General features: G+C 46.9%; 1 protein-coding gene across 1 annotated transcript in view; it reads right to left on the reverse strand.

Annotated features, from left to right (window-relative positions):
* Nucleotides 1–11,912, reverse strand: part of CACNA1S (calcium voltage-gated channel subunit alpha1 S) — a 95,176-nt gene extending 83,264 nt beyond the window's left edge. The window contains exons 1-2 of the mRNA XM_063140772.1: nucleotides 11,701–11,912; nucleotides 2,714–2,819 (exon numbers count right to left, since the gene is read on the reverse strand). Of these exons, the coding sequence (XP_062996842.1) occupies nucleotides 2,714–2,819; nucleotides 11,701–11,870 (276 nt within the window). The 5' untranslated portion in view covers nucleotides 11,871–11,912. The remainder of the gene's footprint in view (nucleotides 1–2,713; nucleotides 2,820–11,700) is intronic.
* Nucleotides 11,913–13,668: the final 1,756 nt, after the last annotated feature.

The following is a 13,668-nucleotide window of genomic DNA, read 5'->3' on the forward strand; positions in this document are numbered from 1 at the left end:
AATTTCCTCTTCATCACAACAGTGAAAGCTGCAGGAGCCCTGCCCTCGTTTACATCTGGTCACTCTAGTATAGTTCCTGCAGCTTTAACTGTTTTGATGAAGAGGGAATTTCACCAGGTTCTCCATATATACAAATGACACCTGCTGAAATTCCCTTTTCTATGCAACTGTTAGAGATACAGGAGCCCTGTCCTCTTTTTCATATGGTCACCCTAGTTTAGAGGTGTTTGTCTTAATTTATATATTTTGCACTCATTCCCAGTCAAATGTACTTTAAGTGGCCTTAAGTTATAGGTGTGCATAGTTCCAGTACTTGTTAACCTTTGCTTAGGGTGACCATATGAAAAGGAGGACAGGGCTCCTGTATCTTTAACTGTGCATAGAAAAGGGAATTTCAGCAGGTGTCAATGTATATATGGAGAACCTGCTGAAATTCCCTCTACATCACAACAGTTAAAGCTGCAGGAGCTGTACTAGAGTGACCAGATTTAAAAGAAGGCAGGGCACCTGCAGCTTTAACTGTTGTGATGAAGAGGAAATTTCACCAGGTTCCCCATATATTCAAATGACACCTGCTGAAATTCCCTTTTCAATACAAAGAGACATGATTTGGCTGAAATTGACGACACTCAGGGATGGAACTTGTGGATTTCATTATGGGCTTCCTCCTATTTTTCTTGTCTTCTCCAGTTTGAAATGGCTTCCTAAATAATTAGAACTCCTAAATGCCATTCAGCACAAGAGTCATGTGTGTGTGTTTTTAAAGAGTTTTCTTGAGGCAACGCTCCTTGTAACTCAGCGGGTCTTAATTTGGCCCTCCTGGCTGATTTTCTGGGAAGATTGTCAACATGCATCTTGGATAGGTCTCCTGTGCCTTTAATAGCTTGCATAGCATGGGGTAGTTGGACAGATGCAGCATTGCTGGTCACTGGAGCATAGACTGCTCAACACTTCCCTGCTTCCGAACTTTTAAAGAAACAGTAGCCTTGTGCTGGATGGCTTATAGCAACTCCTGTTATACAGAAAGCCGTCCCACGCATGGGGGAAAAAGTGCTAGTCAGAATACCTGTGAAATTTGCCCAGAAGGGGCTGAATTTTCCATGTAATCAGGAGCAGCACTGAGGAAGGATCCAGGCCCACCCACCCAGAAGAAGCATTTCTGACACCAATGTTGTACTCTTCTCAGTGCCAGATTAAAATCTCTTTATTCACCCAGGCATTTTAAATTTCCGGTGGTCTTTTTTTAAATTGGTTGAACTAGTTTTTATGTTTCTCAAGCCCTGTCTTCACAGCACTGAGCTGGTGCCGCTTCCTCCAAAACCCCACAGTTTTACTCACTCAGGGTCGCGTCCAGTAATCCCAATGTCAAGGAGGGAGTGCAGGGTTTCCAGGGGGTCAGCTGGGTACCAGAGCCACCCCCACCCACCCTCTTCCTGATGGAAGGTGACCAATTGCTGGTCACCTTACACCACAACCACCTTCTGGATTTGCCCTGGGAACGAGGTCAGATGGTGGAAGAGCCATACTGACCTTGTTCCCAATGAAAAAGTCAGGGTAAGGACTTTTTCAGCTTTGCGAAGAAACCCTGCAGTGGCTGTAAAGCTGTGTCTGCATCACATAACTGACACAGTGTAGACTCACAACCACCGCAGGGATTTCCCCGCATATAGACAGCCCCTCATTTTTACTGTACTGATGTTTAGATTTTATGGCTTAGATCCAATTCTGTCAACTGGCTGATGGAATTGCTTCTGTCAGCAGAACCGGAAGGTGTGCAATTCCCCCTCCCTCGCGTAGACCTGGGCACCCTCAAAATCCTCTCCGGAGGGCTGGGAAGCTCTTCAAAGCAGATATCTGGGCAGCACAGAGGGTGCTGGGGGTGGGGAGAACCGAGGGAGAAGGCCTGTTGCCCTAGTGGACTTTTGGTAGCACGATGTTAGATTAAACCCCATATGGTTTCATTGTTATGAATTGTTGGATTTTACATACACCTCCCCCAAATCATCTTTAGGTTTAAGGTTCTGTCTATATTTTTTCTAAACAAATAAAATTGATCCAAATGCATCTGTGCCCACCAAGCCACTCAAATGTTTGAGATTTCATATGTTAAAGCACAGGGCCTGGGGCCAATCTTTCTAATGCTACTTTGACAGTGCTTCAGCAATTATTATAAAACTACTTTGGAGCATCCGTCTCTGTTAAGTAAGTGGTTGCATGAGACAGAGACAGGGCTGGGCAGAGGGGGAGGGGCAGTGGGGTCAGTTGGCATGGGCCTACGATTTTGAGGGGGCCTACTCCGAGTCCCCCTGGTAGAGGCAAAGGGGGACCCTTTGGTAAAGATTTGTTACAAAGTAGCTCTCCTGTAAGTGAGCAGTACTGACTCCATTTTGAGACAGCCAAAAAGCCAAGTTGTCTTCATCCCCAGCTCCAGCAGAGACGAGACAAAAGCACGTAAAGCATTTCTGAATATGAAGAAGCGATGTCTTACATACATCTTGAATAAAAGTGCTTGCCATTGCCTTTTCTATAAATCATTCTAATTCATATGTATTTAGAAATGATTACAAATACTTAATGAGCAGTTTGAAATGGGGCCTGCATTTCCCATCTGGCCCGGGCCTATTACCAGCTTTGCCCGGCCCTGAACAGGGATAGGGTCACTCTGTTAAACACTCCGACAGGACAGGAGCAAGAAAGGGGGGAGGTTTCTTACCAGTCTAGAATTCACTTTGTTGGTGTCATCTTCAGGCATGGGCAGGTAGATAGCCAGTGCCACACAATTGGCAAAGATGGTTAGCAGGATGACAGTTTCGAAGGGCCTGAGGATTCTTGTTAAAGAAAAGCTGATTATGCCTGGGTATTTGTGGCATGAACCAAAATATTTAAAAACTGTTTAAAAAACATGCATAATAACAAATACTACTTATTGAGGATTCTGGAACAGATGATCTCATACTAGAAGACAGAGGCAGAGGATGCTAAGAATGTGGTGCTTCCAGATGCCAACGTCCTGCCTCATTCACAGAATTTTACTGGGGGTCCAGAAGTCATTGTCTTCCACTCATAACCCTCCAATGGTTTCCCACCTCCTCTTCCATCTTTTTCCTTGATTCAGAAAATCCATGAAGAACAAAAAAGATGGAATAGCAGCACAATGCCTTCTAATCCGTAGTGACACAATCCCCCATCTGGAAGACCCTATAACTATCCTTATAATGCTGTTTAGGGTGCAGTCCCATCGAGATGGCTGTAAGCCTCTGAACTCAGAGGCTGATGGCCATCCAGTGCAGAGCAGGAGGAGTGGCAGAGGCAATCTCCGCCTCCGCACCCCTCCTGCTCTGCATTTTGGCTAGATTGCTTTTTTTGCCCATCTACCTGGGACTCCATGGAGTGGGAAGGAGGCTGAGGAGGCCTGAAGATAGGGCACAAGCCAACATCCCCAGCCCTCTCCCCACTTCACCCACCAACATGCCCCCTTTCCCTCCTCTCCAAGGTCGCTTTTGTGACCTCGGAGAGGCAGTCAGTGCAGTTTTCTCGGTGCCAGCTGCAAGGTGCAGGGGGGAGGGAGCTCAAATCCCTGGCTCCGAGGTTGGAGCACTCCCTCTAACCTCGGATCCAGGAATTCGAACTATCAAATGCCTCCCCCCACAGACTCTATCTAGGGGCCATAGGATAGCTTCTTCCATCATTACAATATTTTGGATTAAAAAATCTTCTCCTTTTGGTGCTTAAGCAATCTCTAAAATTACACATTATTCACCCTCACCATGGGCATGTATACATGAAGGGTTTGCCCCAGTGTGGCTTCGCAGTACATGATGCTGCCACCATTGTGAAACCATCCCGGGGCAAACCCTGGAAACTCCACTCTAAAAAAGTCGGATAGCTACCATGACTTTTTTTGGCAGCGGAGCCCATGGCACCCCCTGATTGGTCACCATGGGTGGCCCCACGCCTCTGGAGAAGTAAAAGATAAATAAAAGGGAGGAGGAGAGGAATGGGGCTGTTCCTCCCTCTTTTAATTTTTTATTATTATCTGTATCTCCACAACTGCGCAGATACAGAAAATAAAAAGAAATGGGGGGAGGGGAAGGAACGGGCAGCCAGAGGGAGGAAGGGAGAGGTGATTCACTTGGAGTTCCTGCCCTCGCGTCCTCCCTCTGGCTGCCCGTTCCTCCCCCTATTTCTTATTTTTATTATCTGTGTCTGCACAGCTACGGAGATACAGATAATAAATTAAAAAATGGGGGAGGAACAGCCCAGTTCCTCCCCTCCCCCCTGTTTTTTTTTAACTTTTAAAGACTGGAAAATTTTACACTTGCGTTCCTTCCTGTGCAGTTGTTGGGAAGGAACACTAGTGCAGGTGCAAGGTGCCTTGGGGCGCCAAAGCACCACCGTAAAGATGGGGGGCATATCCTGGTGAATTCTTCTTACTCCTGAGAACTCTGGTATGCAATTATCTACTGTGACACTGGGATCAGATGCATTAGTAGGGCAAAGCTCTGTATGGGTACTTTCTCAGCTCTGCCAAAAGCACCACTTGGACATGAGAACCTAATTTCTGGCTGCAACACAATTTACAAGGTGCTCAGAGAGTTGGGGGCATGTGAGGTTCTTTGAGATGTAACTTGATGCAAAGGGCTCTCTCACACACACACATACACATACACATATATACACACACCCTGTCCTGTTCCTTGTTTGTAATGGCATATCCCTTGACCTTCGCAATGATGAATGCCTTTTCTCCCCACCTCTCACCCCAAAGGCATAAGTACCCACTCAGTCCTCTCACACTCAGAAAGTTCTTAACTTGTCCCGCCCTGCTGTACGTTCTATCCATACAATAGGGCAAGCACAAAACAAAAGCTAATGAAATGAACCCAAACTTCAATGCCATTTTTGAGAGTGGAATGTGAGGTTTGGTGGTTGAAATGGAGCAACAAGGAATTCGTGGAGGGGACTGATCTGAGCATCTCTAAATTGTTATAACATAAGATAAACAGGACCACAGCCTTTATTGGACATTATTTATTCACCTTTTTCTGTAAAATGGTACATAAACTAGGGATGTGCAAAACTCCCAAGGGGAATTCTGCCCCCAAAATGTGTTTACCTTCTCTAGAGCCATGGAGTATTATCCAATGCTACTCCTACACAGAGTAGACCCATTGCTGTGAATGGGCCTAGGTCTACCATTGGCTATTCCCCATGGATTCTAAAGAAAGCCTGCCTCACGTGTCAACTTCTGTCTGCTCCCATTTGTGCTAATATTTCTTTCTTCTCTCTTTAAGAGAGACATGGGTCCAAGAAGTTCTTGTGCATTTGCATTTTGAGTGCACAGCCTTATTATTTGTAGATCTTTATAAAACTAGCCCTCTGGGCATTTTACCATAATTATACATCATTGCATTATGGGTTCTGTAATCCACTTTGTGCTGACCTTTGGTTTTAAGTAATAAGGGTGCAATCTTATGCATGTTTAGACAGAAATAGGTCTTTTTTCGGGACAATTTATAGGAACTCCCAGCATTCCCCGGCTAGCGTACCAAAATCCCAACTTTTTTAAAATGAAAAGCAGCTTTGGGAAATTGTAATGTTGAGTGAAGGAGCAGTGGGGGAGGCAAAAACACCCCCTCCATGCTGCTCTCACCTCTTGGTATTCTAGATATGTATTTACTGCCAACATGAATCTGAAAGCTTCACAGGAGGAAGTAACTTACGGAGTGGTTTTGAACTGGCCAGAGGGGAGATGGTTGACAAGGGAAAGGTTAAACAGCCCCTTCCCCTCACAACTCTTCCATTCAAAATGATAACCTCTTGAGGTTGCTTTTCAAATAAATGGTTACATTCTCTGTGTATTGTGTTTTGGGAGGTGGGGTGGTTGGTCCTCTGAAGTACGTACACATGAGAAATTCTGAGGGTACTATGATATTCTGTGGACAGCTGAAATCCAGTAATAATGTGTCAGTCAACTGACATCCAGGAACCTAGTACAATTTAGAAGCATTGTGGGTAATCTATGGGTATGGTCAGGTGGCAGGGCTGGATAAGGGTATAAAAAAGGAGGCATACCTGTGCGATAACTGACTTAAGCCAGAAGAGAGTGCCAACATCTGCCTCATAAGTAAAGAGGTGAAGGTTTGTTAGAAGAAGTTCTCTGAAGCAACTGGCACACCTGCGATGGGTTTGGTTCAGTCAATGGCAGGTGTTGTTTGCTTTCAGCCATTAACTCTGTGAGGAATGGCACAGTTGTGCAGTGAAGGCCAGCCATCTCCTCCTCCTCCTCCTCCTCCAAGCCCCCGTCTATACAACAACGGGATTGCTCCTCATTGAATATAAACCCGAATTTTCGTTGATTCAAATCTAGGCAAAAGAGCGTCACACTGCAGCAGCAACAGCGAGGTTTGAAATTAATGCATGCAGAGGGGTTTTGAAATTCGATTGAGGGCTGCAGGTTGCTCACACCTGCATTAAGAGCATTTTCAGACAGGGGTGGGGAATCACATTTTTTAACTGTCGCTTTGCTTCCTGCTTCTCTTCCACAATAGGGTCGGGCAGAATCACACAGGGAAGAAAGAGGAAGCAAACAGCGACATGTGGCCCACTCAGTGGGCGTTTTTATAGCGCATCTTCTCCTGCACAGGGAAGGAAATAGCAGCAATTATTATTATAGCCAAGAAGAATCAGATTTTCCGGGTCATATTTTCTAGCGGGGGAAAACAGAAGGAGCAGGACACACACAGGAGGATTGCTATGTCGTCAAAATGACCCGTGAAGATTCGGTAGTGGCCAGTCACGAGCGTGCTATAAAATGCTCATCTAAAGATGTTCTAAGTGAACAAATGGTTCATATGAAGGAACCAGCCGAAAGAGGGAGCCAGTTCTATGTCTCATCAGAGCAATGATTAACACTTAACAACAAAAACAGAGATTTCCATGCAACCCAAAATAAGAGCCAGTGTGGTGAAGTAGTTATACCTGGGTTCTAGTCCCTATTTGATCCTGAATCTCAGGATCTACACCAAGCAGGATATAACACTATGAAAGCAGTTGGAAAGCAGTATGTGGAATGTGTCATGCACTCCAATAGTTGTCAGTGCACTTCAATACCATTATAAAGCAGTAGCGTAGATCCTGCCTAGGTGACTTTGGGCCAGTCACTGACTCTCAGCCTAACCTACTTCGCAGGTTATTGTGAAGATGAAATGGAGAAGAGGAGGACCATGTTAGCCCCCTTGAGTTCCCCTTAAGTGGAAAAAAGGTGGGATATAAATGTAATAATAAATAAATATTTTTACAATTTAAAAGTCTTCAGTTTATATAATTGAGTCCAACACACCCCACTCCCAAAATACTGAAATGTTCAGAATTTCAGTAAACAACAGCATCAGGAGATGCTGTACCCACCAATTATGTAGAGATAACAAGTAAATTCTAATATTAGGTAGCAAATTCAGTACAAAATCAGAGACTGCAGACTGTCCTACACAGGGCAGCTGGAGCACGGGGGGGATCCTTTCCTCTGTGCTCCAGCAGCCCTGTATTTCTGCCTGGATGGGTGAGTTCACCCATCTAGGGGCATCATCAGACGGCATTTTATTGCATGCTCGTTGCTGGGCACTCATGGATTTTCATGGGCCCCTCTCACAACTTTGTCTGCATCCCTTGCGCCTCCTGCCCCTTCTAGCCTTCTTCACTCGACAAAAAAACACCCCAGTACGATTTATTTTTTTAGATGGAACTTGCTGCTATCTCCTGCTGTATGCAGGAGAAGCAGTGTGATCAAAATGGCCCACTGAATGGGCCACGTGCACATTGTTTACTTCCTCTTCTGAAAGAGGAAGTAATGAGGGACAAACACATGGGTGGAGAAGCAATGGTAAGGAAACGTGATTTTCCCCTGGTGATGATACTCTAGGTGTGGCATTGGGGTTAGGGAGCAGGAGAAAGGGACGTCCACGTCCCTGGGAACATGTGAGGCACCATGATTGCAGTGCCGCACCCAGGCACATCATGTGCCCATCCCGGGAAGCACATGGGGAGCCACAGATCACGGCTCTCCACCAAGGGACGGCACAATCGGTGGCTCCCCAAGCACTTCCCAGGACAGGATTATTTCCCCTGTCTATAGAGTCCCGCTGGGCAAGAGCGACAGGGAGTTCTGCCGCTCTTGCCTCATGACTCTGTAGGCAGGGAAAATAATCAACAGAGCCTGCCACACGATACAATAAGCAACAGTTGTGCAGATAATCAACTCTGCAGAGTATTGATTATTTTCATTGGCTATTTCTAGAAAATAACCAACCGTGGTGTCGTTCCCCCCCTCCCCCCGACAGACAACATAATAGTTAATGGTGGACTATTTCGTCTACCATGGACTATTTAATCAACCATTGACTACTGTGTCGTTTGAACCCATGCTGTTCACCCCATTGTAAAAGTCTCAAATCAGTGTCCCCTTGACTACTACAGCATACTTCATGCTTTAAAAATGACTTAGTTATTTCTACAGCACTTGCAAAATGTTCAAAGTACTTCAAATTCATTATTTCAGGAATCCTTATCACAACCTTGCTTTTGATAGATCAGTGTTATTATCCCAGTGCTAGAGACGATAGCTGAGACAGTGAGTTTATGACACAGATGAGATATGAACCTGAAATGTCCTAGTTAACACATCCGTCTCTTACTTCTTGCACTCTAAGTGCTACAGTTTAATTTCTCTCCCCTGCAGATTCTTCTTCTGCTGTACGCTAAGTGGTCAAATTCCTTGCTCCTGGGTAGTTATTGGGCCCCAAGATTAACATATTCTTCCAAGGGAAGAACTGAAACAATTCCCCAGTCACCTCCAGCACACCATGCCTGAGAGACTGTTCCCTGGAGTTCAAATTACAAGGGAACTTAAAGACACACGCCTTGGAGGCACCCGCACCATCCTTTTATCCAAAAGTAGTTAGGAAAAGGATACAGCTCTATTCTCCTTCCTATGTCCATCCTTTAACCAATATCAGTAGTTTTGCCCCATTGCCATTTGCTCCATCCTAAACTACTGTGACCCACACTAGCATGTCACTGAGCTACATCACACCTACATTTTTGTCCTGGTTTGCCCCCACATTATCCGCCTTGGATTCATTAGTGCATCAAATGCTAGTCACTTTCACATGTGCATCTTTCCACCTGGGTTGTCTTGCGCTTCCTCATATAGCTACTATTCTGGCGAAATCTCCTCTCACTTGTTTGCTCTCCCACTATTGCGCCCGCCCCGCCCCCTCCCTTCTCCTTTCCCCTGCAGTTCATTGGTTGTTGTGGCTGTGAAAAACATTGTGATGGACTTGGGCGCATTCTCCGCCCCCTCATTCTGGTTTTTTGTCCAACATTTAAGGGATTTGGTGTTTCATCGCCCGTCTCTGGCATTTGAGCTGCGTGGGGTGCAGCATCTTTCTTTACACCAGCTGCTCGCAAACTGGCTCCTTGTGGGCAGAACCCATTTTTTTGATTTCTGCACAAATTCAACTATGCAATCACAGCAGCCTGAAACTGGACAATTACAGGAAAACAACACACAACTCTTTCCCCTAGGATCGTATTAATCAGTATAAGTGAAGGGGGGTGTTGATAGCAATCGGCGGTCAGTGATGGCTGACTCTGGGGAACCACACAATAAATGGAAAGGAGTTTTTTTAATGGGAGACAGCACGGGCGATTTGGGGCTTTATTGGTGGTGCCTGATTGTGCCATCTGAGCTGCATGGGACGTTCGTGCTCCCGTGCTCCCTCCCCTTTCCCATTTGTGCAATTCCACCTGAGCACCCATACAGCGGGAAGAAAAAAGAGGGAAGCCAAAAGACAGCGGGAGTTGGAGCAGTGAAAGTACGGTTGACCATTCCGCCGACTCAGCACGTGTCCCCAAGCAGAATGAGGAAAGGAATTCAAATGGTGTGCTGGAGGAGAACTGACCCACCCTCCTCTTTCATCAGTGAGACCGCCTTTCAACACACACACACACACCCAACAAAAAAATCTGGATGTGCCGATAGTGCGAGGACAGCTTTACTCAGGGACGGAGGAGCGGTTTTATCGCCCATGGAGGAAAAATATGGACTTTCCCCACTCCAAAATAAGATGGAAAATGGGGGGGGGGAAGAGGCAAGATGAGTGCAAGACAGGGACAACATCATGTGAGTACCACACTGCAAAACCACATACCAGGCATGGCGAGAGTGCGATAAATTGCTGGTGTGATGGAGCTCACTTTCTCTGACTCCAATGATCATCTGTTTTATACTGTTAACTTTAGCATGGACTCATAAAGCTTAAAGCAGGAGGTGCTGAACCACAGAGCTGGGGGCCAAATCTGGGCTTCCTGGTATCCCAATTTTCTGGGATTCCCATGGTGTCCAGGCACCCATTACACCAACCACCGATCGTTTGGTGGTGTTCCAGTTGTAGTGCATTTTTTTCCTCATTCCAAAAGGTTGAGATGCCTCTTCTAAGGCTTAGTGACTGGCAGGAAGACTAAAATATGCTGGAATTTTTTTAGCTCTTCCCCTTTGCCTTTGGCCCCAACCACTATGCGGCCCCTGAGAACTTTTCCAAACTGGAATTTGGCCCTCAAGCTGAAAGAGGCTCTGCACCCCTGACTTCAAGTGACCAAAAGACAATCATCCCAGTCTCCAACCTAAGGCAAGATCCTCCAGCATCAGCCCAGACACATTTCCAGCTTCCTGATACTAATCCACACCCTGCAGGTTATCATGTGCTACAAGCAGAGAGCAGGAGAGAATAAGAAACCCTATTGCAGAGATGCCTATATGCCATGCAAGAAATTGGTTGAACAATTCAGATGAATCAAACAAGTGAGCTAAGTTGCACACGATCAGCGAAGTCTTTTTGTTTTTAAAGAAATCCTCATAGGGTTGATAGCCAACCTGACATCAAATGGGAAAATTATTTCCTGACATCAAACATGGTAATCAATGAGATCCTGTTCTGAAGCAAAACTAATCTGACCAGCAACCTCAGAGAAAGAGGAAAATCATTGATCTTTTAGCAGGGGGTCATCCTGTTTAACACTAACTGACTCCGTTTATTACAGCCTCAAAGACACAAGGGCTGCTGCTGTTCCTGAACATGATATACTTCAACTCAGGAGCCAGCTGAGTGGTATAAAAATGTAATAAATAAATAAATAAATAAATAAATAAGCTGAAATAATCATCTTGATTGTACCCAGCTCTCTTTTGCAATCCATACAGTTCTTTGCATCCGTAACTGTTCTAAAATTGATATAATGCTTCCAATAGTCATCCTTAAATCTATGAATGAACAGTTTGCATAAAAACTCCTGTTCTTCACTCAGAGATACACATCCGCCTGCCAATTCAATCCGGGGTCAACGCAGTGCTTTGCTCTCGAGGTCTCCCCTGCCGCCCACCCCCACCCCGTGCCTCTCTTTTCAGCGACAGAGATAAATGCCGAGATCAGTTGCTTTCCAGCGCCTCTGGGGAATAGAAAAGCATCTGCTAGGTAGAGCTTAGACTTTCACTGTTTCATTGTTAGAACGTTATCTTTCCCCACCCTTCCTCTTTGCCTTTGCTTCCTCCAGGTATCAGCTGTCTACGCACAGCTGCTGGGCTCTCCAGACCATGCACAGGTCAGCCTAGAGGCCGCCCAAGGTCCCCCCTCCAAAGGATACTTCCATTCCACAATAGCGATGCAAGCTTTGCGCACTGGGTTCTGGAGGGTGAGGCAGAGGAGAGACCGGGGAGGCCTGGGGGGAAGCTCCAATGCAGCTTTCTTTGCCTTTTCCTTCTGTTGCTTCTTCTTCTGGCTGTCATCCTGGGCAGAAGCAGGCTCCATGATCATTCTCCTTCCTCCTCTGGGTACCTACTTCAGCTGAGTTTGCCTCACCCCTCTTCCTCCTCCTCTTCGCCCCGCAGCCAAGCCCCCTTCCCCAGCACAAGGGTGGCTGAAGCCCCCTCTGGACCTCCTTTCCGCTGAGCCAATCTTCTGAGTCCAGTGTGGGCTGCGGGGCTGGAAACTGCACTCCCACAGACACAAATACACTGAGCCCAGGTTTATAATTAGCCACCAGCCGGGCTCCCAGGGCTGTCAGATTTCCTGAGACAGCAAAAGGGCCCCAGCAGCTGTTCCTTCTTCATACTCCACTCATGGCCATTTTTGAGCTACCAATCCAGGTCAGGGGAGAGGATGTGGGTGGGGTAGGTGGGCTTCACACACATCAACACCAGAGAAGTTTCAGTTCACTTCGATTCACGTCCCTGTCCACCCTGATGCTCGTGTTCTCTCCGGACGCACAAAGCAAGCTACAAAGGTTGTCTGAAATGCTGCGTGGGTATAATAAGGGCTGCTTCACACAAAAAGCTGTTTGTGCGCAGTGGCTTGCAAAACAAATTCATCGTAGCACAGTTTTCTCCACGCGGCCATAGGCTATTCCTGCTGGGGTTGTGTCACGGCATGGAAACCATGTGTTGGTTTCCAACTCATGTGGCAAGCTGCTGCACAAGAACGGTGCGCTGTTTGGAGAGCCACCACATTGATTCAATTTTAAGTGGCCTTTAAAACTTTATATGGGGGAGTTATAATGTGCTAATTGGGAGCTTGAGTCTAGCATTTCTTCAAAACAGAGTCCTTCTCTGAATCCCATCATCTTCACCACTGTAATTGTGGCTCCCTGGAGCATGTACCTATATGATACAGCAGCTGTCACTAGTGATGAGTGATCTGACCCTGGGCTTGTCTTGATGAAAGGTTTGCCTCGGGGCAGATTCGGAGTAGTGGCAGGTCATCTACAGCACGCAGCTGCCATCCCGAAGCCATCCAGGGGCAAACCCCCTAAACTCTGCTTTAAGAAAGTCAGGCACTTACCCCGACTTTTTTTAAGCGGAGGCGTGCCACAGGCCATGGCACTGGATGGTTGCCATCACCTGGAGGAGGGATGGTTCAGGGGCCACATGTCCCTTTCTTCCTCCCCCTCCGGCTGCCCCATTGCTTTCTGTCATGATCCATGGCATGGGCAGCAGGGTCCTTAGGCAGGAACACTGGGGCCGGGATAGACGGAGATGGAACCTGCTTGGGTGGTTGGAATACTGGTGGAGCAAGCTGGGCGTGAGGCACGGGTCTTGGGTGGCAGAGTCCAACAGAGGGCCAGAGGCAGGAGGCAGATCCAGGAAACAGGCACAAGGTCAGACACAGGTTCAGAATCCAAGCAGGGGCCAGAGGCAGAAGAGAAGTCTAGTCAACAAGCAGGCAAGGTCCAGGCAAGAGGCAGGGTCCAGGAGGAACAGAGTCCAAACAAGGGCCAGAGACAAAGCAAGGTTCAAGGACATACCAGGTAGCAAAGGGGCCAGAGGCAGAGGCGTGGTCGAGACGAGCAAGAGGTCCAGCAAGGCGAGATCTGTTGTAGCAAATGGTCAGGAACCGGCTACAGCTAGCATGAGAGACTGTGTTGCTGTGGCAAAGGCTGAAGGGGACATGCAGTTCTTATATAGGCCTTTCCTGGCCGCTCCCAGATGTTCTGTATGAGCCCACCTAGGAGTGCCTGATGGTCTGGGCCTGAACCCTGCAAGGCTTTAGCAGCCATGGCTCGCATCCTGCGAAGCCCTGCAGCTGGTTATACGGAAAGCTGCCACCAGATGGTGCT

This window comes from Elgaria multicarinata, chromosome 1, assembly GCF_023053635.1.
Source record: "Elgaria multicarinata webbii isolate HBS135686 ecotype San Diego chromosome 1, rElgMul1.1.pri, whole genome shotgun sequence".
In the NCBI taxonomy this organism is placed as follows: domain Eukaryota; kingdom Metazoa; phylum Chordata; class Lepidosauria; order Squamata; family Anguidae; genus Elgaria; species Elgaria multicarinata.